General features: G+C 46.6%; 1 protein-coding gene across 1 annotated transcript in view; it reads left to right on the top strand.

Annotated features, from left to right (window-relative positions):
• Nucleotides 1–21,570, top strand: part of LOC135889397 (zinc finger protein 208-like) — a 685,678-nt gene extending 664,108 nt beyond the window's left edge. Inside the window, 1 exon segment of the mRNA XM_065417266.1 lies at nucleotides 20,487–21,570. Coding sequence (XP_065273338.1) covers nucleotides 20,487–21,570 — 1,084 coding nt within the window.
• Nucleotides 21,571–22,753: the final 1,183 nt, after the last annotated feature.

Here is a 22,753-nt window from a genome sequence, read left to right as displayed (position 1 = left end):
TGTGTGTCTGTAAATAAATGGTTGCTTTGTAAGCTTGCTGCTCTCTGGTCTCAAGTGATTTCTTCCTAAACCTGCTGCCCCCAAGGATATGACAAAGTGGCGACGAGGGTGGGATTCCTGTGCTGCCCCAGCAACAGAAGGAAGTAGAAGTCAAGGTAAAGAAAAAGAAACAAAAACCTCTACCAAACTCTTTTAGCTGTTGCTTATTTGCACTGACTGTGAAACTGAAACTAAAACCATGGCTACACTTACAGGGACACTGGAACCTTTTGATGAGAATATAAGGCAGTGGCATGTGTATACTGAGCGTTTTGAGCTTTTTGTTATTGCAAATGACATTACAGAAGCGAAGAAGGTGCCAGTATTCTTAAGTGTTGTAGGGACTAAAACCTACTCCCTGCTACACAGCTTACTACACCCTGTTAAGCCTGAGACCAAATCTTACAGTGACATTGTGGAAATCCTGGGGTCCCATTTTTCTCCAAAACCACTGGTAATTGCTGAAAGATATAGGTTCCACAAAAGAGACCAGAAAGAAGATGAAACAGTTGTACAATTTGTAGCAACTTTGAGAAAGCTTGCAGAACACTGTGAATTTAAGGAGATGTTAAATGATGCCTTGCGTGACAGGTTAGTGTGTGGCCTGTACAGTGAAGCTATATGGAAGCGCCTATTGACAGAGGCTCAGCTTACCTTACAGAAGGCTGTTGATATTGCTGTCTCCATGGAACTGGCTACAAAGGAGGCGCAATACATCGGTGCATCCCCTAGGGTGCATAAGGTGTCACAAGAACCTACCCACAAAACTGTGGGGAGTCAGGAATGTTACTGCTGTGGTAAGCCGGGTCACCAGGCATCAGGATGCTGGTGTAAGGACCTGGTGTGTCGACACTGTGGCAAAAAGGGACACATTGAGTGTGCCTGTAAACAAAAGAAAAAGAGGTCTGTGGTCTGGCCGACCAAAAGGGGAACCCTGCATACCCTAGAGCAGACCCAGGATGACCAAGGTGACACCTCATTGCAAGAAGAAGTGCCACTGCACGTTTTGTCTTTGGCAGTGGGCTCACATGAATACTGGGTAACCCCGTTGTTGGATGGCAAGCCTATACACATGGAGCTGGACACCGGTGCAGCCATCTCGCTGGTCTCTGAGACTGTGTATAAAGAAAAGCTACAGCATCTTCCGCTTAAGGCAACAAAAACTGTTCTGAAGACGTATACGGGAGAAGCTGTGCCCATGTTGGGCACTATTGATGTTAAGGTGGAGCTCAATGGACAGGCTGTTAAATTGCCACTGTTTGTGGTGAGAGGTAATTACCGAGCCTTAATAGGTAGGTCTTGGCTTGGGAAGATTCAGCTGAACTGGACAGAAGTGCACCGAATGACTAAAGAAGAAACCGGTCTGACCCCTATACTAAGGAAACATGCTGCTGGTTTTGGAGAGGATCTGGGAAGTATGAAGGGAATCACTGTGACATTGAACATTAAACCTGATAGTCCACCAAAATATCTGAAAGCCAGAACTGTGCTATATGCCATCAGGCCAAAAGTTGAAGCGGACCTGGAGCGCCTGGTCACCAATACAAGTTACCCATAATCCCTGGGCCACTCCTATCATCCCAATAGTGAAGAAAGATGGCGCCCTCCGGATTTGCAGTGATTTTAAAGTCATTGTCAACCCGGTGTTGTGTGCAGAGCAATACCCGCTTCCCCGCATCGATGACCTCTTCGCGGGCCTGGCTGGGGGACAAAAGTTCAGTAAGATTGATGAGTCAAGCGTATTTACAGATGCACGTCGATGAAAAGTCTCAAGAGCTGTTGACGATTGTGACTCATAAGGGGCTTTATCGATACTGTCGCCTACCCTTCGGAATAACGTCTGCTCCCGCCTTGTTCCAGAGGGCTATGGACCAGATCTTGTGTGGCTTGTCAGGAGTTCAGTGCTATCTGGATGACATCCTGGTCACTGGAAGGAATGAGGAGGATCACCTAAAGAATTTAGAGGCTACCCTACAAAGACTGGAAGAGTACGGACTGCGAGTTCACAAAGACAAGTGTGAATTCTTCCAGCCCTCTGTTGAATATTTGGGACACATCATTGATGCTGCAGGTCTTCATAAGGCCCCTGCCAAAGTTAAGGCTATTGTGGAGGCTCCCCCACCTCGAAATGTTAGCCAGCTGCACTCGTTTTTAGGACTCTTGAACTATTATGGAAAGTTCATCTCACAGTTAGCCACACTGCTAAAACCACTTCACGAACTCCTTGGGCAGAACAAGACCTGGAAGTGGACTGAAGCCTGTAATGTTGCATTTAACAAAGCTAAGGATGCATTGCTAAATTCTGAAGTTCTAACGCACTTTCATCCATCCTTACCCCTACAATTGGCCTGCGATGCATCCCCTTATGGAGTGGGAGGAGTCGTGTCACACATTATGCCTTCGGGAGAAGAGAGACCTATTGCTTTTGGTTCACGCACTCTAAGCAAAGCAGAAACTAACTATGCCCAAATTGAACGTGAAGCATTGGGAATCGTTTTTGGAATTCGGAAGTTTCATCAGTACCTGTTTGGGCGGAAGTTTACTCTTCTCACAGACCATCGACCTATGATGTCAATATTTGGACCCTACACAGGCATTCCCCCATTAGCTGCTAGTCGTATGCAACGTTGGGCATTGTTACTTTCAGCGCACACCTATGGAATTAAATATTGAAAATCCACTCTGCATGGCAATGCAGATGGTCTCTCAAGGTTGCCTTTGCCAGTCAAACATCAAGATAGTGCCCAAAAGGAAATCTTCTACTTTGAACAGGTAGAGAATACACCCATCACTGCTACTCAGATAAAGAAGGCAACTCGCGTTGACCCAGTATTGTCCCAAGTTATGGACCTGGTGATGCATGGAAAATCTCGACACACCTCTCCGGTCTCACCTGACCTTGTTACCTACATATCCAGGGGGGCGGAGTTATCGATCCAATCTGGTTGTTTGTTGTGGGGGAGACGTGTCATTATCCCACCACCACTGAGATCACAGATGTTAGAACAGCTACATTCCGGTCACTGTGGAATAGTGCGCATGAAGGAAATTGCACTAAGCTATTTTTGGTGGCCTGGATTGGACAGTGCTATTGAAGAGAAGGCAAAAGCTTGTATGTCATGTCAGGGTGTGAGGAATGCACCCCAGTGGGCACCTCTTCACCCATGGGACTGGCCTGAAAACCCGTGGCAACGTATTCACGTTGACTTCGCTGGGCCCCTTGAAGGAAGCATGTTCTTGGTGGTGGTAGATGCCCATTCTAAATGGCCCGAAGTCTCTATAATGCAGTCCACTACTGCAGAGAGTACTATCCAAAAACTACGGGGACTCTTTAGTTGTTTCGGTCTGCCAGAACAACTTGTGAGCAACAACGGACCGCAGTTCGTCTCTCAGGAGTTTCAAAATTTTATGAAGGCAAATGGAATACACCATATCACTTCAGCACCATATCATCCATCCACCAATGGATTAGCTGAAAGATTTGTGCAGACAATTAAACAAGCTTTGAAATCGGCACAGGGACAACACTCCATTCCAAAGCGTCTGGATACCTTCTTACTTTCCTACAGAAACACACCTCATGCTACGATCAAGGCATCCCCGGCCTTTCTAATGGTGGGACGACAGCTGCGCACTTGCTTTGATCTGCTGAAACCTTCTGAACCCTGACAAATTGTGCAACGTCAGCAGCAATATCAAGTCATCAGACGGGCACCCAGAGCAAAAGACCGAACCTTTAGCCCGGGACAGCCGGTTTTGGCTCGGAATTATACTTCTGGAGCTAAATGGGTCCCTGCCACGATCATCACTCAAACAGGACCTGTTTCCTACACAGTCCGGACTGCAGAGAATCTCACCTGGCGGCGACATGTAGATCAGCCCTTGCCAGGTCATGCCAGCCCTCAGGACACATCTTCAGTTGAGTTGTCTGACTTCACCTCTTCTGGCGAGACCCCGAATCAAGAATCACCTGTTCCTGACTGTTCTCCTCTATTACTGCCGGCGGCTGAGATACCCCTTTGCCCGGCATGAGCTGATACCACCTCCTCACCCGTTCGCGCTGCGAACCCTGAGCCCATTGTCAGGCCTGCGCCCATGGTACTTTTGGGTGCAACAACACCAGAAGTTCACCGTAATCCACCTAGAGACAGAAGACCTCCTCAATGGCTGGATCTTTAGCTAGGGCAAACCCACGGTTATGGGGCAAAATAATTCCCTGGGTTTAGCCGGGAATGGAGGCAGTCTACCCTCCTTCTCTAGTCTAGTGTTTGTTTTATTTAAGGGATGTTCTTATTTAAGGGGGGAGGAATATGTTGTGTATTTGGTTGTCGTGGTTTTTGTTCCTATGGCAACTGAGTTAGATTATTAGGGGATAGCCAGCCAGTTCCAACTGGCTGGCCAGGTCAGTGAGTGTCTGTAAATAAATGGTTGCTTTGTAAGCTTGCTGCTCTCTGGTCTCAAGTGATTTCTTCCTAAACCTGCTGCCCCCAAGGATATGACAGAAGGGACCTCAAGAGGTAGCTAGTCCAGTCCCCTGCACTCAATGCAGGACTAAGTATTATCTAGACCAGGGGTCTCCAAACTACGGCCCAGGGCCCGGATCCGGCCCGGGGCTTCCATTTGTCCAGCCCTCCAACCAACAGGGGAGAAGTGAACAGCTGAGTAGGCATGCCTAGCAGGCAGGGGGAGGGGCTGCTGGCAGCAGCTCACACGGGGCAGCAGCACAGCTGAGCTGTGCAGAGGGGTGAGTGCCCCTGGGAGCCAGTGTCCCCCCAGAAGGGGAGCCAACTTAGGGGAGAGTCATTGCTGCAGCCGAGCAGGCACGGACCCCTCCCTTAGGAGTAAAAATACAAGCCAGATGCTTAATTACATCTCCAATAAATGGAGTAAAGAAGATGGAAATTAACAATTTCATAATGGTTACATTTTAACTACATCACTAATAGAACCAAACAGTATTTGTATGATACAAATGTGTGAGTTTTTAGAAATAAAATTTAAAAAGTGAAACGATTTTTAATGTATTGACAAATATTTTGTGTGATTTCACAGTACCTGCATCGATTAACTTTTATACCTGATGTAGAATTTAATGTAACACTGACACAGTAGAATAGTGTTGTTTTTTAACGATTTTGCATATATTTGCATATATTTAATTTCTTTCACAGTCGTTTCGACCCGCGAAGCCCCTTCAAAAATCTAATATGGCCCTCATCTCATAAAGTTTGGAGACCCCTGATCTCTAGGCCATCCCTTGAGAGGTGTTTGTCCAGCCTGCTTTTAAAAATTCCCAATGATGGAGGTTCCACAACCTCCCTAGGCAATTTATTCCAGGGCTTAACCACTCTGACAGTCAGGAAGTTTTTCCTAATGTCCAACCTAAACCGCCCATGCTGCAATTTAAGCCCATTACTTCTTGTCCTATCCTCAGAGGTTAAAAAGAACAATTTTTCTCCCTCATCCTTCTAACAACCTTTTATGTACTTGAAAACTGTGATCATGTCCCCTCTCAGTCTTCTCTTCTCCAGACTAAACAAACGCAATGTTTTCAATCTTCCCTCATAGGTTATGTTTTCTAGACCTTTAATCAATTTTGTTGCTCTTCTCTGGACTTTCTCCAATTTGTCCACATCTTTCCTGAAATGTGATGCCCAGAACTGGACACACTGTTCCAGTTGAGGCCTCATCAGCGCGGAGTAGAGTGTAAGAATTACTTCTTGTGTCTTGCTCACAATACTCCTGCTAATACATCCCAGAATGATACTTGCTTTTTTTGCAACAGTTTAGCTCTGTTGACTCATATTTAGCTTGTGATCTACTATGACCCGCAGATCCCTTTCCGCAGTACTCCTTCCTAGGCAGTCATTTCCCGTTTTCTATGTGTGCAACTGATTGTTCCTTCCTAAGTGGAGTACTTTGGATTCATCCTTATTGAATTTCATGCTATGTACTTCAGATAATTTCTCCAGTTTGTCCAGATCATTTTGAATTTTAATTCTATCCTTCAAAGCACTTGCAACCCCTCCCAGCTTGGTGTCGCCTGCAAACTTTATAAGTGTAACAGAGAGACTCTGCTACTGGGAGGGTTTCACCATATCTCAGAGGGTTACACCCTGGTGGGAGGGGGTTAGGCCTCTACTGGAATAAGGTCACTCTGTGCTTCACAGTGTGGCAGAACCTAGAATGTCCATTAGCAGGGAAAATCCTGGGGGGAATTGGCATGTGGAATGGACAAAAACCCTGTCTGAAGTCTCTCACATTGCCCTTCTCGCCCTGGCAGGCTACAGAATAACGTCCACGTTTCACTCCAGATCATCCCCTCCTCCCAGGGGGAAGAAAATGGCTTCAATGGAGCTGGCTAAGGTAAAGGATTATCAGGGAGCTGGTGATGGGTTCTGCTTGGAGGGAGAGGAGCAGTAAATGTATAGGAGGGTGGGAGCTGCTCGAAGTGGTGGGAGGCAGGAACTATCTAGGGTGGAGAAAGGGAGGGGACAGGATCTAACAAACCTGCTGAGACTTGTGTAATCTAGGGTGTGATGGGTTGTCACCCTGGGGTGCAGTGTGGGGGGCTTCTGGGAACCGCTGTGCCCTCTAACCCTGAAGCTGGGCTGGCCCTTCTCACACTGCTTTGCTGGAGATTCAGCCAGCCTCTCCAGGCCCTGTTATCACCCAACATGACAGCAGGTGACGCCATGAATCCAACTAAGCTACCTGAGTGCTTTACCTAAGCCACTCAAGGACAGATAGAAGACAACAGCCAATTTCCCAGCGATAAGTGATAGCAAAGAAATCAAAGCAGATTAGTTAGGCTTAGTTTGAGTTTTTGCTAACATACTAGATGGGTAGAATTTGAATTAGCAATTTCTCACCCTGACTGATGATAGAAGCAGTCCATCAAGTTTCCATACACAAGCTAGAAATCCCTTTACCCTGGGACCAACACTTCCCCCAGTTCAGTCTTTGTTCCTCAGGTGCTTCCTCAGGTGGAGAAAGTGAATAAGGAAAAGTTATTTACTTGTTCCCATAATATAAGAACTAGGGGTCACCAAATGAAATGAATGGGCAGCAGGTTTAAAACAAATAAAAGGAAGTTCTTCACACAGCGCACAGTCAACCTGTGGAACTCGTTGCCTGAGGAGGTTGTGAAGGCTAGGACTATAACAGGGTTTAAAAGAGAAGTAGATAAATTCATGGAGGTTAAGTCCATTAATGGCTATTAGCCAGGATGGGTAAGGAATGGTGTCCCTAGCCTCTGTTTGTCAGAGGGTGGAGATGGACGGCAGGAGAGAGATCACTTGATCATTACCTGTTAGGTTCACTCCCTCTGGGGCACCTGGCGTTGGTCACTGTCGGTAGACAGGATACTGGGTTGGATGGACCTTTGGTCTGACCCAGTATGGCCATTCTTATTAATAGATTCATAGATTCTAGGACTGGAAGGGATCTCGAGAGATCATTAACTCCAGTCTCCTGTCCTCATGGCACGACCAAATACTGTCTAGACCATCCCTGATAGACATTTGTCTAACCTACTCTTAAATATCTCCAGAGATGCAGATTCCACAGCCTCCCTAGGCAATTTATTCCAGTGTTTAACCACCCTGACAGTTAGGAACTTTTTCCTAATGTCCAACCTAAACCTCCCTTGCTGCAGTTTAAGCCCATTGCTTCTTGTTCTATCCTTAGAGGCTAAGATGAACAAGTTTTCTCCCTCCTCCTTATGACACCCTTTTAGATACCTGAAAACTGCTATTATGTCCCCTCTCAGTCTTCTCTTTTCCAAACTAATCAAACCCAATTCTTTCAGCTTTCCTTCATAGGTCATGTTCTCTAGACCTTTAATCATTCTTGTTACTCCTCTCTGGACTCTCTCCAATTTCTCCACATCTTTCTAGAAATGCGGTGCCCAGAACTGGACACAATACTCCAGTTGAGGCCTAACCAGCGCAGAGTAGAGAGGAAGAATGACTTCTCGTGTCTTGCTCACAACATACCTGTTAATGCATCCCAGAATCGTGTTTGCTTTTTTTGCAACGGCATCATACTGTTAACTCATATTTAGCTTGTGGTCCACTATAACCCCTAGATCCCTTTCTGCCGTACTCCTTCCTAGACAGTTTCTTCCCATTCTGTATTTATGAAACTGATTGTTCCTTCCTAAGTGGAGCACTTTGCATTTGTCTTTATTAAACTTCATCCTGTTTACCTCAGACCATTTCTCCAATTTGTCCAGATCATTTTGAATTATGACCCTGTCCTCCAAAGCAGTTGCAATCCCTCCCAGTTTGGTATCATCTGCAAACTTGATAAGCATACTTTCTATGCCAATATCTAAGTCGTTGATGAAGATATTGAACAGAGCTGGTCCCAAAACAGACCCCTGCGGAACCCCACTCGTTATACCTTTCAAGCAGGATTGGGAACCATTAATAACTACTCTCTGAGTACGGTTTTCCACCCAGTTATGCACCCACCTTATAGTAGCCCCATCAAAGTTGTATTTGCCTAGTTTATTGATAAGAATATCATGCAAGACCGTATCAAATGCCTTACTAAAGTCTAGGTATACCACATCCACCGCTTCTCCCTTATCTACAAGACTCGTTATCCTATCAAAGAAAGCTATCAGATTGGTTTGACATGATTTGTTCTTTACAAATCCATGCTGGCTATTCCCTATCACCTTACCACCTTCCAAGTGTTTGCAGATGATTTCCTTAATTACTTGCTCCATTATGTTTTTATGTTCCAGGAGTTCTCTTGTGTGGGGAATGAGGCCAAGAGATGATGTCACACCCATCTTATGTAGCTTTTCCATATGGGGGGAACCCTTTGTTCCAAACTCAGTTCCCAGTCCAGTTTGTGGAAAAATATTGGTACCAAAATGGAGTTCAGTGTCATGTGGTCTGGTCACATGCCCTAGCATGCCCTGCTGAGTCATAGGCCTTGGCTACACTTGTGAGTTACAGCGCTGTAAAGGCGCCCCCAGCGCTGTAACTCACTCCCCGTCCACACTGGCAAGGCATTTGCAGCGCTGTATCTCCGTGGTTGCAGCGCTGTATGTACTCCACGTCCCCGAGAGGAATAGCGTGTATTGCGCTGCAGCGCTGCGGCGCCAGTGTGGCCGCCCAATGCGCTCTGACTGGCCTCCAGAAGTATTCGGCAGTATCCCACAATGCCTGTTTTAGCCTCTCTGGTCATCAGTTCAAACTCTACTGCCCTGGCCTCAGGTAACCAACCATGTGACCCGCCCTTTACATTCCCTGGGAATTTTAAAAATCCCCTTCCTGTTTGCTCAGCCCGGCGTGGCATGGAGTGCTATCAGCAAATCGTTCCAGGTGACCATGTCTCCACGCGCCAAGCGAGCCCCAGCATGGAGCAATGGCGAGTTGGTGGACCTCATCAGTGTTTGGGGGGAGGAAGCTATACAGTCCCAGCTGCGCTCCAGCCGTAGGAATTACGATATCTTCGGGAAGGTATCAAAGGACATGATGGAAATGGGCCATGACTGAGACGCCCTGCAGTGCAGGATTAAAGTGAAGGAGCTGTGGAGTGCCTAACGTAAAGCCCATGACACAAACGGCCGCTCGGGTGCTCCCCCTGCGACTTGCCGATTCTACAAAGAGCTGGATGTGATACTTGGGGTTAACCCCACCTATACTCCGAGCACCACCATGGACACTTCAGAGCCGGTGTGGCGGGGGGGAGGAGGAGGAGGAAAACGGGAGTGAGGGTGGTGGGCCAGATGGAGACACCCCGGAATCCCTGGAGCCATGCAGCCAGGAACTCTTCTCGAGCCAGGAGGAAGGTAGCCAGTCGCAGCAGCTGGTACTTGGTGGAGGACAAACAGAAGAGCAGGTTCCCGGTAAGCGGGTTTTTTTTCGGGATGGAATTTTTTCGGTGCGGGCTCTTTGGGAGAGGAGGGTTAGGCAGGCATGCCTAGATGCGGAATAGTGCATTGATGTGGTTTATCACATGGTGGTAATCGGCCTCGGTAATCTCCTCGAATGTCTCATCCAGAACGTGTGCAATGCGCTTGCGCAGGTTTATCAGGAGAGCCACCGTGGTCCTTGTCCCAGCCAGGCTAACGTGTCCGCGCCACTGTGTCGCAAGGGGCGGGGGGACCATTGCTGCACACAGGCAAGCTGCATATGGGCCAGGGCGGAAGCCGCCTTGCAGTAGAAGACCCTCCCTTGCTTTCCAGGTCACCCTCAGCAGCAAGATATCGTCCAGGACGAACTCCTGTGGAAAATGTTAGGACAGTGTTCAGTGTAGGTGCCCCCTGCAGCTGTTGGCTCTCCCCAAGGCACAGAAACCCAGAGGACAGTGCAGCCCTGAAACAATCAGTCCCCCTTACTCACCATTTTGAGGCTCCCGTGGGATATGTGTGCTCTGTTTCGGATGTGAAAATTATGCTATTGTGTAGACCCTGTGTGTTTTCTACTCCTTAAGTGCGGGGCAAATCATTACTCTGTCCGGTATAAACAATGCTGCCTCTGTTAAATGTTGCATTTTGCCTATACAGCTGCATCAACCTTGAGACCTCAGCCGTCCCTCTTATCGCCTGCTCAGAGACTGCAAAGACTCAGGAAGAGACCGCGAAAAAGCAAAGAAGACATGCTGCAAGAAGTGATGCGGCAATCTATTAAAGAGAATGAGAAAGCACAGAACTGGAGGGAGAGAGAAAGCAGGATCCGCCAGGAAAACACAGCGCACTGGCGGCAAAGCACGGAGCACCAGCAGCAAAGCACGGATCGGCTCATAAGCATCCTGGAGCGCCAAGCAGACGCTATCCAGGAGCTCGTAGCCATGCAGAAGAAGCAGTACCGCAAGCGCAAACGCCACCCCCCCCCACAGCCCTTGTCCCAAAACTCTTTCCGTTGTGCCCCACTGTCACCTCCAACCCACTTTCCCCAACTTCCGTGTTCTTCATGCCACCAGCTGCCTCCAACACCAGTATCTTCACCACCCAGCCCTGAAAACCACAACCCTTACCCTCTGCGCTCAACCCCCATCACCATGCAGTATAGCTATCCTGAAGAGCAGCACTCACTGCACAGCACACCAGACAGGATATACGCGAATCTGTGATTGTACCGTTCCCCACTCCACCTCCTCGTTTCTTTTCAATAAATATTTTTTTTTTCTTTTCAATACATGGATTTTTTGGCTTTGAAAACATTCTTTATTATTGCATAAAGTAAAAAACTCCTTAGCCCAGGAAATAAACAGGCACTGCAAGTCTGCTTGTCTGCTTAGCAAACACTGATTCCTAAAGATTGGAACTACTGAACTTCACTCCTGTGCAGGGCACCAGATATCACTGCTGGTTTTCAGCCTCAAATTGCTCCCTCAAGGCATCCCTAATCCTTGCAGCCCCGCGATGGGCCCCTGTAATAGCCCTGCTCTCTGGCTGTGCAAATTCAGCCTCCAGGTGTTGAACCTCGGAGGTCCATGCCTGAGTGAAGCTTTCACCCTTCCCTTCACAAATATTATGGAGGGTACAGCACATGGATATAACCGCGGGGATGCTGTTTTCGGCCAAGTCCAGCTTCCCATACAGAGATCGCCAGCGACCGTTTAAACGGCCAAAGGCACACTCCACAGTCATTCGGCACTGGCTCAGCCTGTAGTTGAACCGTTCCTTGCTGCTGTCAAGGCTCCCTGTGTAGGGTTTCATGAGCCACGGCATTAACGGGTAAGCGGGATCTCCAAGGATCACAATGGGCATTTCAACTTCCCCTACCGTGATCTTCCGCTCTGGGAAAAAAGTCCAGGCCTGCATCTTCCTGAACAGCCAAGTGTGCCGAAAGATGCGTGCGTCATGCACCTTTCTGGGCCAGCCTGTGTTAATGTCAGTGAAACACCCACGGTGATCCACAAGCACCTGGAGAACCATAGAGAAATACCTCTTCCGATTAACGTACTCGGATCCTAGGTGGGGTGGTGCCAGAATAGGAATGTGCGTCCCATCTATTGCCCCTCCACAGTTAGGGAACCCCATTTGTGCAAAGCCATCCACTATGTCCTGCACGTTACCCAGAGTCACAGTTCTTCTGAGTAGGATGCAATTAATGGCCCTGCAAACTTGCATCAACACGATTCCAACGGTCGACTTTCCCACTCCAAACTGGTTCGCGACCGATCGGTAGCTGTCTGGAGTTGCCAGCTTCCAGATTGCAATAGCCACCCGCTTCTCCACTGGCAGGGCAGCTCTCAATCTCATGTCCTTGCACCGCAGGGTGGGGGCGAGCTCCTCACACTGTCCCATGAAAGTGGCTTTTCTCATCTGAAAGTTCTGCAGCCACTGCTCGTCATCCCAGACTTCCATGACCATGTGATCCCACCACTCGGTGCTTGTTTCCCGAGCCCAAAAGCAGTGTTCCACGGTGCTGAGCATGTCCGTGAATGCCACAAGCAATTTCGTGTCGTACGCGTTACGCGGCTCGATAGCATCGTCGGACTCCTCACTCTCACTGTCACTTTGGATCTTAAGGAATAGTTCGACAGCCAAACGTGACGTGCTGTTCGGGCTCCATTTCCCGCAGACAGATCGCGCTGCACAGAAACCGTTGAAAGATGGCGCCAAAGGTGGACAGAAACAAAGGGATTTCTGGGATGCGAAGCGATGCATCACGGGGCGTTGGGACAGGACCCAGAATGCCCCGCACCCACGCCCCCTTCCCACAACCCATGGCACCAGAATGGGAAGAGGTGCTCTGTGGAATAGCTGCCCATAATGCACTGCTCCCAATGGCGCAGCAAATGCTGCAAATGTGGCCACGACAGTGCGCTGGGCAGCTGTCAGTGTGGACAGACTGCAGCGCTTTCCCTACTCAGCTGTACAAAGATAGGTTTAACTCACAGCGCTGTACAGCTGCAAGTGTAGCCAAGGCCCTAGTAGCCATGACTCATAGGCTGGCTGAAACATTCACAGGAAGGCTAAGCTCTTCCATTCCACTGTTGTACCTGAAAGGCTAGTTGTGGGTGTTACCCAGAGTAAGCACATTTGAAATACAGATACAGAGTCAATATCCATAACTTCAGATACAAACATGAGCCATGCACACAAATAGGATAATCATATTCAGCCAATCATAACTTTTCCAATGACACTGCACATGACGCATCTTGCACAAAATACCTCATAATTATGTCCTAATCATTTTATACTCATACCACTATGCTGAATGGGGGTGTAGTGTCAGATAGGGCCTAATTTCAAGGCACAGGAGTTGGGAATGGAACTTCCCCTCTTTGTGGAACAGGAAATAACCCCCCAGCCAGGGCTGGGAAAACTTCCCAGACTCCCAGTGCTGGAGCCGGAATCTACTGACACTTCATTAGTTCCCACCACCCCCAATCTTTGTGGCAACTGCAAACTTTATCAGTGATGATTTTATATTCTCTTCCAGGTCATGAATAAGAATGTTAAATAGCACAGAGCCAAGAACCAATCCTTGTGGGAACCCCCTAGAAAGAAATCCACTCAACCATGGTTCCCCATTTACAATCACTGTTTTTAATCTATTTAATATATGCCGTGTGTATTTTGTCTCTTTCTAGTCAAAATATTCTGCTGAACCAAGTCATATGCCTTACAGAAGTCTAGGTATATTACATCAATACTATTAGCTGCAACCAAACTTTTGATCTCATCCAATACGGATATCCTGTTAGTTTGATAGGATCTATTGTGTCTACACTTTTGCTAACGGGTACTAATTATATTACCCTCCTTTAATCCTTTATTAATGAACTCCAGTATTGGCTGCTCCATTCTCTTGCCCAGTATCAATTTCAAACTAACACTCTTGTAATTAGCTGGGCCATCTCTTTTACACTTTTTAAATATTGGCACAGCATTAGCTTTATTCCACTTTTATGGAATTTCCTCAGTGTTCCAAGTCCTAATTAAAATCAACATTAACAGTCCACCACGCTCCTCCACCAGGTCTTTCAAAACTCTTGTTATCTGGATCCGCTGATTTAAACACATCTAACTGTAATACCTGCTGTTTAACATCCTCGTGAGTTACTGTTGGAATGGAAAGAGTGTCGGCATCAACATCTTATGATATGAGTACATCATCTGTTTTTCCCCAAATCCAGGAGAGAAATATTTATTGAACACTTTTACCTCTTCTGCATTATTTTTGATAATTCTGCCATTTCCATCTAGTAATTTACCACTGCCATTGTTAGGATTAATTTTGTATTTAATGTACTTTTAAAAACTTTTCTTATTTTCATTGATTGATCATTGATTTCTGATAGCTTCCCTTACCAATTTTCTACAGTTCTGACCTTCTAACTTATATTCTTTACTACTGAATTCCCCTTTCTTCCATATATTTTATTTGGAGAGTGTTGGGATTCCTACCAGGGAGCCACCAGCAGGGTCCAGAGACAGCCCCATCTCCTGTATCAAGCTCTGGCTAGTAGGTATGTGATAAATGTGAAGATGCTGCTTCCGTCTTTCAGCTGGGAGACACAAAGGTTCTCTCTTTCTACCTTCTAATGCCTTCTGGCTTCTCTAAGCAAGGTGGGGTGGGACACCGTTAACATGTGCCTCCCAGAGCGTCCATTTACCTGGTGCTGCTGTTCTGTGAATAGTGGGGTTGTGAATGGTGCAGCAGGTACTGAGTGTTGGACTCTTATTCTTTCAGGGGCCGGTGACTTTCGAGGAGGTGGCTGTGTATTTCACCAGGGAAGAGGGGGCTCTGCTGGACCCCAGTCAGAGAGCCCTCTACAGGGATGTCATGCAGGAGAACTATGAGACGGTGGTCTTGCTGGGTAAGGAGTCCTGTCCCTTCAGTTATTAGAAGCTGTGGGATCTCTAAAGAACCTGAGTAGTAATAACTTTATACCTTTATTCATCATACACGTTTTGACAAGTTTCCTTGCCCTCTTTTTTTTACCTTATCTCCCACCCACTAGTATAATTTTTGGACATGTGCCTTTTTGGTGCCATCGGTCATTTTAAAATTGCATTTAATGTACCCTTGGCTACATTAATAACTACATTAAAAACTGTAGCTTTCATGCCTTTTCCTCATTTTAAGAGGAAAATATACTGCCTGTAGAATTCTAAATTAAGTAAATAGGTGTATGACTCATGCATGGCTTGTGTGACAGTCAGATGAGCTCCTCTTTTGATAGGAGAGTGTATAATGTTTCCATTCAGGACCCCACGGGTGAAGGGAGAACAGAGCCGTGGGAGGGAAAGAGAAGGGGGGAGTAGATAATTCTGGGGTGCCAGGACATGGGGAGGGTGTGTGCAGGATTCGAGGTAAGAAGGGGCAGGGAGGGATGAGGTAGTGAGAGACGAGGAGGAAACACAAGAAGTTCCCAAGGTGCCGGGAGGTGATGCTGGCTGAGAGTAATGGGAAGAAGGGGAGGGGAGTGTGGAGGAAGGGCACCCAGGAAGTGGGCTGGGTGGGTCAGTGGGAGGGAGGAGAGGTTTGGGGATCTAGAGTTGTGGGGGATCCCAGGCCTTTAACTCCGAATCCCTACTCAAGTCTTGTTGCTTTAGAGCCTACACTCCAGTTTTATTTCTGTTCAGTTTCACTTCATTATACATTTTCCCCCCAAATATTATTATTTTAACTCTTGACCTCCCTCTCCCACTCATTACCCCCCTCTCCGTATAACCTCCCCATCTCTAGGCACAGCGTCCCTGGCTAACCATCCTGAGTCCTTGCTGCATTCCTCCCTCTCATAGCAGGGTGACTACCCAGGCACAAATGGGCACTTGGTTGATGATGTCACAGGGTGGTAGTGTAGCCTGTACAATTTTTACACCTATAAGATTACATATTGGGGTACAGTTTGCCCTTGTACATGGCTACTCAAAGTTAATGGAGGAGATGGAATTTGGTGAAACACACAGAAACTTGATTTAATACAGACAGTTATAATTGAAATCATAGGCAAAAATCAATACACATAACGATTAGAGTAAGATAAGTATATAAAGAGGGTCTTGCACTGTGCATACTTACAAATTATGGACACCATTGGAAACAAAATTTGAGGGGCAAGGGAGAGCATCCACCCTGTTTCAGTATACACTGTCTCAGGGACCCGACAAAATGAAAAAATGGTAACTAGGAGAGGTATTTACTCCGCTTTCTTATGATAATAGGATGGCGATATACCATATCTGCTCCTTTACTCTGATTATAATAATGTCAATAGCTGCCCCAAACCATATTTAGCCTTTGGGAAGTTCATAATTAAGCACAAGCATTAATACTCATGATGTAGGTCGCTTATTTATTAATAATTCCAATATATGAATGCAGTCCAACTGCTAAGATACTTCATAGCAGCCTAATTGCTAAAGTCTGCCCCAGAATCCTGTGGCGTATTGAACCTGTTTGTGGTTCCTCGTTAGTCTCTCAAAATGAGGGTGCAAAATATCTGACCTGGGATTCTCCCCTTAGGCCTATTTAGATAAATCCCAGACTTCAGCATAACTACTCCCACAAAGCCTCAACCTAATATAAGGCCCTGAACTGTAGCAAGCTTATGCTATGTCTACAGTACCGCGGTAAGTCAACCTATGCTGCGCAACTCCAGCTACGTGAATAACGTAGCTGGAGTCGATGTACCTTAGGTCGAGTTACCGCAGGGTCACTTACCTTAATCTTCTCGTCAGGGGTACAGTACAGGGGTAGATTGGAAAGCGATCTGCAGTCGAGTTGGCAGGTCTTTACTACACCCGTTACATCGACCTCCGGTGGATCGATCTCAGAGCGTCGATCCCGGCTGTAGTGTAGTCCCTGCCCTTAATAACCCATTTATTTATGATCACCTCCTTGCCCCTCCATGCATGTTCCAAGCTAATAAGCAATACTTTGATAATGACATTTTACCTCTAGCGAGTATAAAATTGCCCACAAGACATGTGACTAGGTCATAGATCATAAAATCAGGTCGGGGTCAACAGGAGTGAGAGTTTGTAGAGAGTCTTGTCCCCCCTCTCCCCATGTGCAGCAACCAGAAGCTGTCTTCCCTCCAGGCTCCTTGGATCTTTGAGCCTGTCCCTCCTGAGGTTGCGTGGCCCAGTTCTTGTTCTTACATTCTCCTTTTCCGGAAGAATTTGAGGCTGTTGCTCTTGAATTTTAGTGTTTAATTCCCCAGCCTTCTTCACACTCTGGGGGAGTTTAATTCTCCCTCCCATTCCACCTGAGTCACTAGATTTCCTAATTCCCCAAAATGTGCTTTTGCGATGTCACAGTTCTGAGGTAGCTAAGCCTTTGACCTGCCTCCATGGTCTGCTCAAGGAATGCTTCTCAGGTATCAGGTCTCTAGCCAGCCCCTCTCTATGGGTAGGGACCCACATGCCTCTCCTTTTTGACCAGGGTTTGCGGATTGCAGCTTGTTCTCTACTGTGTTCACTGGACTAACGTCCAGTTCCTGTGCTTTGCTTTCTCTCTAAGGGCTGTGAGCAGTGTGTGTGTGTGATAGAGATGGGGATTTTGGTGATACTTGTATGATGCCAATACACACCTCATTTTCCCCCTGTGATTGGTATTGCTATGATTATAACGAGCGGGCGACATGAGGTGTTTTGTCATGTATCTGTCATGGGGTGCTATGAATGGGTCATTAAGGACTGGCTGGTACCAACCTACATCAGTGGAATACCCGACAGAGACAAGGGAATAATTGTCACCTGTCCATGGGAGGATCTCCGTTTGGCTGAGTGAAACATACATGGACTCGTTATGCTTTTGGGAGCAGGAAGAACTGGGCTCGCAGATGCAGGGAGCTCTACCGGAGTGAAGACAAATGGACAGTGAAAGGAAACCAAAGTGTTTTCTACAGCAGCAGGGCGCAAGGGCATTGGCCAGTATGGACTATATTGTCTTTGTTGCTTCCCTGTGCTAATCTAAGGACTTTCCAGTGCTGTGTTTCGGTTGACTAATAAACCCTGCTATGTTTTAAAAGTCTGCCCAGTGTCACAGCACAAACTTACTCTGTTCATTGAATGAGGAACTGTCTCTGAACAGGAGTGTAGTTCAGCTGGACCTGCTGGGTAGAGCTCACAGGTTGAAATAGGAGTTTTGAAGCCAGAGGCTCAGTCTCAGGTGTTGAAGCTACATGGCCTATCCTTGTGGAAGAGTGGGACCTCTTGGGGGTGTAGTGCACTCAAGAGGCACCTCCCAAGGACTGTTTAAAAGCCAGGGCATTGCACAGATCCTATGGATCCATGACATTGTGCCAGTGCACCTTATGGGGAAAAGCTATAAAACAAGAAAAGACTCTCTAAATACGTATTTACCATCGCCCCCTCATCAGTCCTCATAGGAATCCCTGATCAGTTCCAAAGTGTATTAAAACCTTCCTTAAAGGCTTACCTGTTGGTTATCAGGTCATGTCAGTTTTGTTAGCGGGCTTTCCCTTCACCCTCCCACTTCCCTGGTTCTTGTCACACAGACAGCAAGCAGCAAAAAGACCAGTAGTTCGAAGCACAGAGAATGCGATGTTTATTGGGGTTAGTTTCCAAGCAGGCATATTCCGAAGCCCTTCAAACCAGTCGGGATTATCTCTATACACGATAGAGTCTGCTGCCCAGTGTTCCCTTCCCAGCTCTGATACCGCAGAGCGTTTTCCCCGTTTCCCCCATCCCAGCTCTGACGCCACAGAGCCTTGCCTGTGTCCCCATTCCCTGTTCTTGTTTCCCCCCTTTAAGAAACATGATTCCAATTTCCTTTCCCCCTCGTGTTTGATCTTGTTTATATAGTAATATTCTCGGCTATGCCTTAACCAATCATTGTACTGAAATTTAACTAACCAATTCTAACATATTGTAACATAATTCTCTAACCAATTATATCCCACTACGTAATTTACTTACACCTAGCAACATTAATTTTACAGCAGACAAAAACAATTAGAGAACCAGACAGATTAACAAGGTAAAAGTGGTGTCCATAAAGATAAAACAATACAAAAATGAGGGTTTCACAACCACAACCATTGATAAGTGATTTCTTGCCAGACAGGATGCTATCAAACTAAGTTTTCTTTAACCATCTTAAAATATGTTTCTTTATCTGGTGGTGATGGGCACTATCCAGACAGGATTGTCTTCGTAACAGCCCAATAGCACATTATTTCAATGTGACTGGTTTGGGATGTGAGGATGTGACCCTACGCTTCCCAGCTTATGGCTGCCCCTGCTGCTAAACCAAAGGCCTTAGCCTAAGAACAAGGCCTCAGACTATTGTAGTGAGAGAAGGCCCATACACAGGCAGACTGTGATTTTGATTCTTTGTTTTTATACCCCTGTAACTAGCTAAGTGATAAAAATACACCTACGTTCTTAAAGTATAGGCTTTACAGGCAGGCTTGAATATCTCTATTCTAACAGTGGGTTCTACTCCTTCCCCCATTCTGTGTCTGTCTTGTCTATTTAGATTGTAAATTCTTCAGGGCATGGGCCATCTACTATTCTGTGTTTGTACTTTGCCTAGCACAATGGGGACCCACTGTTAGATTGTCCTTAGGCACTAAGGTAATGAATATGATTTATAATAATAATAACCCTCCTTCCACTTTGAGCCAAGGAAGATGGCCTTGGTATTTTACTGCTTAAAAATGAGCTGGGGTTAAAACCATGGAATATTCTTTGTGACAAGTATCCTACAAATTCCACTGACCTCCCTTGTTTTCTTTGCCTGGAGTAGGATTTCCATTTTCCAAACCTAATGTGATCTCGCAGCTGGAACGAGGGGAAGAGCCGTGGATCCCAGACCTCCAGGGCTCTGAGAAAGAAGTGCTCCTGAAAGCTGCCTTCACAGGTGAGGAATTGGTTAAACCAACTCAACAACTGTTTAGGAATGCAGGAAACAATTGGGATTCCCCAAAAAGACCCTGTGAGCTCTCCAAGTTCAGGATAGTTCCCTGCAGAATGGAATCATTATGGCAGATGTCACTCATGGCTTCCCACCTATTCTGACTGACAACTGGCAGCAGGTCCCTCCCCGATCTCGCTTTGCCCTGAGTGTTCTGGTGAGATGCAGACCAAAACTGATCCCTTCCTCTCTCCTCTGGGGAAGGGTTTGGGGAAAATCAGCTCCTGATAGGTTTGATCTCTCCCACACATATTTTGGTTTGTTCATCCCTTTTTCCATTCCTCTCTCTGAGATTTCCTTTCTTTCCGGCACAGGGAGTGACCGATGTCTGGATTCTCTCTGTCTCCCATCAGGTGATGGGATGGTGAGTGAGAATGAGGAGGAGAAACCCCAGCAGGAAGATGCTGAGCAAGTAGAACCACATGGGACATTATCAGGAAGATCCAAAGGGAATGTTTCCGGGAGTTGTGCACTCCGAGAAAAAGCAAAATCATGTGTGACTCAGGAGATGCCAGAGGAAAACTTCAGTAGCCTCTCAGACCTTATAACCCGCGACAGAATCAACTTGGAAGGGAGACTCTACACATGCCATGAGTGCGGGAAAAGCTTCAGTTGGAGCTCACACTTTCTCACACATTGGAGAACCCACACTGGAGAGAAGCCCTACACATGCTCTGAGTGCGGGAAAAGCTTTAGTCAGCGTTCAAACCTTATCACACATCAGAGAATCCACACAGGAGCGACGCCCTACACATGCGCTGAGTGCGGGAAAAGCTTTAATCGGAGCTCAAACCTTATCATACATGAGAGAATCCACACAGGAGAGACGCCCTACACGTGCTCTGAGTGCGGGAAAAGCTTCATTGATAGTTCAAGCCTCAACTCACATCAGCGAATCCACACAGGAGAGACACCCTACACATGCTCTGAGTGCGGGAAAAGCTTCAGTCAGAGCTCTGCCCTTAGGAGACATAGGAGAATCCACACGGGTGAGAAACCTTATGGATGCTCTGAGTGCAGGAAAAGCTTTAGTCAGCGTTCAGACCTTATCACACATCAGAGAATCCACACAGGCGAGAAGCCCTACATGTGCTCTGAGTGCGGGAAAAGCTTCAATGATCGCTCAAACCTTATCACACATGAGAGAATCCACACAGGAGAAACGCCCTACATGTGCTCTGAGTGCAGGAAAAGCTTTAGTCAGCACTCACAACTTATCTCACATTATAGAATCCACACAGGAGAGATGCCCTACACGTGCTCTGAGTGTGGGAAAAGTTTCAGGGAGCGCTCACACCTTATCAGACATCAGAGAATCCACACAGGAGAGACACCCTACACGTGCTCTAAGTGCGGGAAAAGCTTCAATGATCGCTCAAACCTTATCACACATGAGAGAATCCACACAGGAGAGAAGCCCTACACATGCTCTTAGTGTGGGAAAAGCTTTCGTCACCATTCACAACTTATCTCACATTGTAGAGTCCACATAGGAGAGATGCCCTACACATGCTCTTAGTGTGGGAAAAGCTTCAATCGGAGCTCTGACCTGAATATACATCAGAGAATCTACACAGGTGAGACACCTTATGGATGCTCTGAGTGTGGGAAAAGCTCACACCTTATTAGACATCAGAAAATCCACATAAGAGAACTGTAACAAATGCCTTGATTAGGGCTGGGCAAAGATTTTTTTAAAAAAGATAATCACATTTGCTAATTCTCACATAGTGATCTGTGCAGCATCTTCACTGTGGTCTCTCAGCTCCACGAGATGAGTTGCCTGCTTCTGCCTTTTGCATCTCACCTTCTTTGGGGTCAGTCCTCTGATCTTTTCTATCAGCTGCTTTCCTTTTGAGTCATAGGAGTGTGTCCCCGTCCAGCCAGGAATGTTCATCTGCTCCAGGTGGGGGAGAGAGGTTTGATTCCCAACAAGCTACACTGAGGCAAAAACTACCTGTGCCTTACAGCCACTAGGACTGTACATCGCATTGGCTGCTCAAGTTAGTGATCTTGGTGTAAAAAGACAATTATAGTTGTAGAGCAGATGCAACCCAGGTGCAGTGTTTGGCATTAGCTTTCCCCTTGACCTGACCTAAACTCCATCATTTTTCCTAGTCTAAACGAACCCTGAGCATCACGGTTATTCTGATGTTGCTTCAGGTTGTGCTGGAGAGCAGATATTTTTACAACCATTTTCCTCACTTAAAATATATTGAACTATAAGAAAGAGCAGGAACAGGGCAGGGATAGGGAAAAATGTCATTTCACCCTCTGTAACAAGAGAAGAAGCTAGGGTAAATCAAAGGGATTCCCTTATTCCTCATCACCATCCCAATCCCCTGTTCAACTGGTTAGGTCAATATTTTTTCTAAAGGGCTGGGAAGAGGATTCCCTAGTAAATGACTTGTAACTAAGCAAAATACCCATGCATTTGGCTCCCAAAGCAGTTGTGGCCCAGGCCCTGCAGGAGGTCGCTCCTGAAGATCTGCTTCCTAATCAGGTGCATGTTGCCTATTATTTGGGAAATGCAATCCCTATCTAGTTAGAGATGGGAAAAATGGAAGTGACATTTCTCTTCAGCTCACCCCTGGGAGATGCTGCAAATGAGTAGAAAATGAAATCCATGTTGAATGTGATATAGCTGCAAAAAGATACCTATTTTTAATAGATACCTGACATTTGGTGTCTTACAGGGATTCTAAGCCGCACCTGAATATAGTCCCTAATTCAAATCTGTGCCATCAGATTCAAGACATAAAAGAGCATAGTTGGGGGAGTTATACCTCACTATCACTACTGATATGTTGTGTGGTTGGTGAAGAATTCTACGCCAGAGAAGT

This window comes from Emys orbicularis, chromosome 15 (genome assembly GCF_028017835.1).
Source record: "Emys orbicularis isolate rEmyOrb1 chromosome 15, rEmyOrb1.hap1, whole genome shotgun sequence".
Lineage (NCBI taxonomy): Eukaryota > Metazoa > Chordata > Testudines > Emydidae > Emys > Emys orbicularis.
Note: the sequence above shows the minus strand (reverse complement) of the source record. Positions and strands in the feature narration are given on the sequence as shown.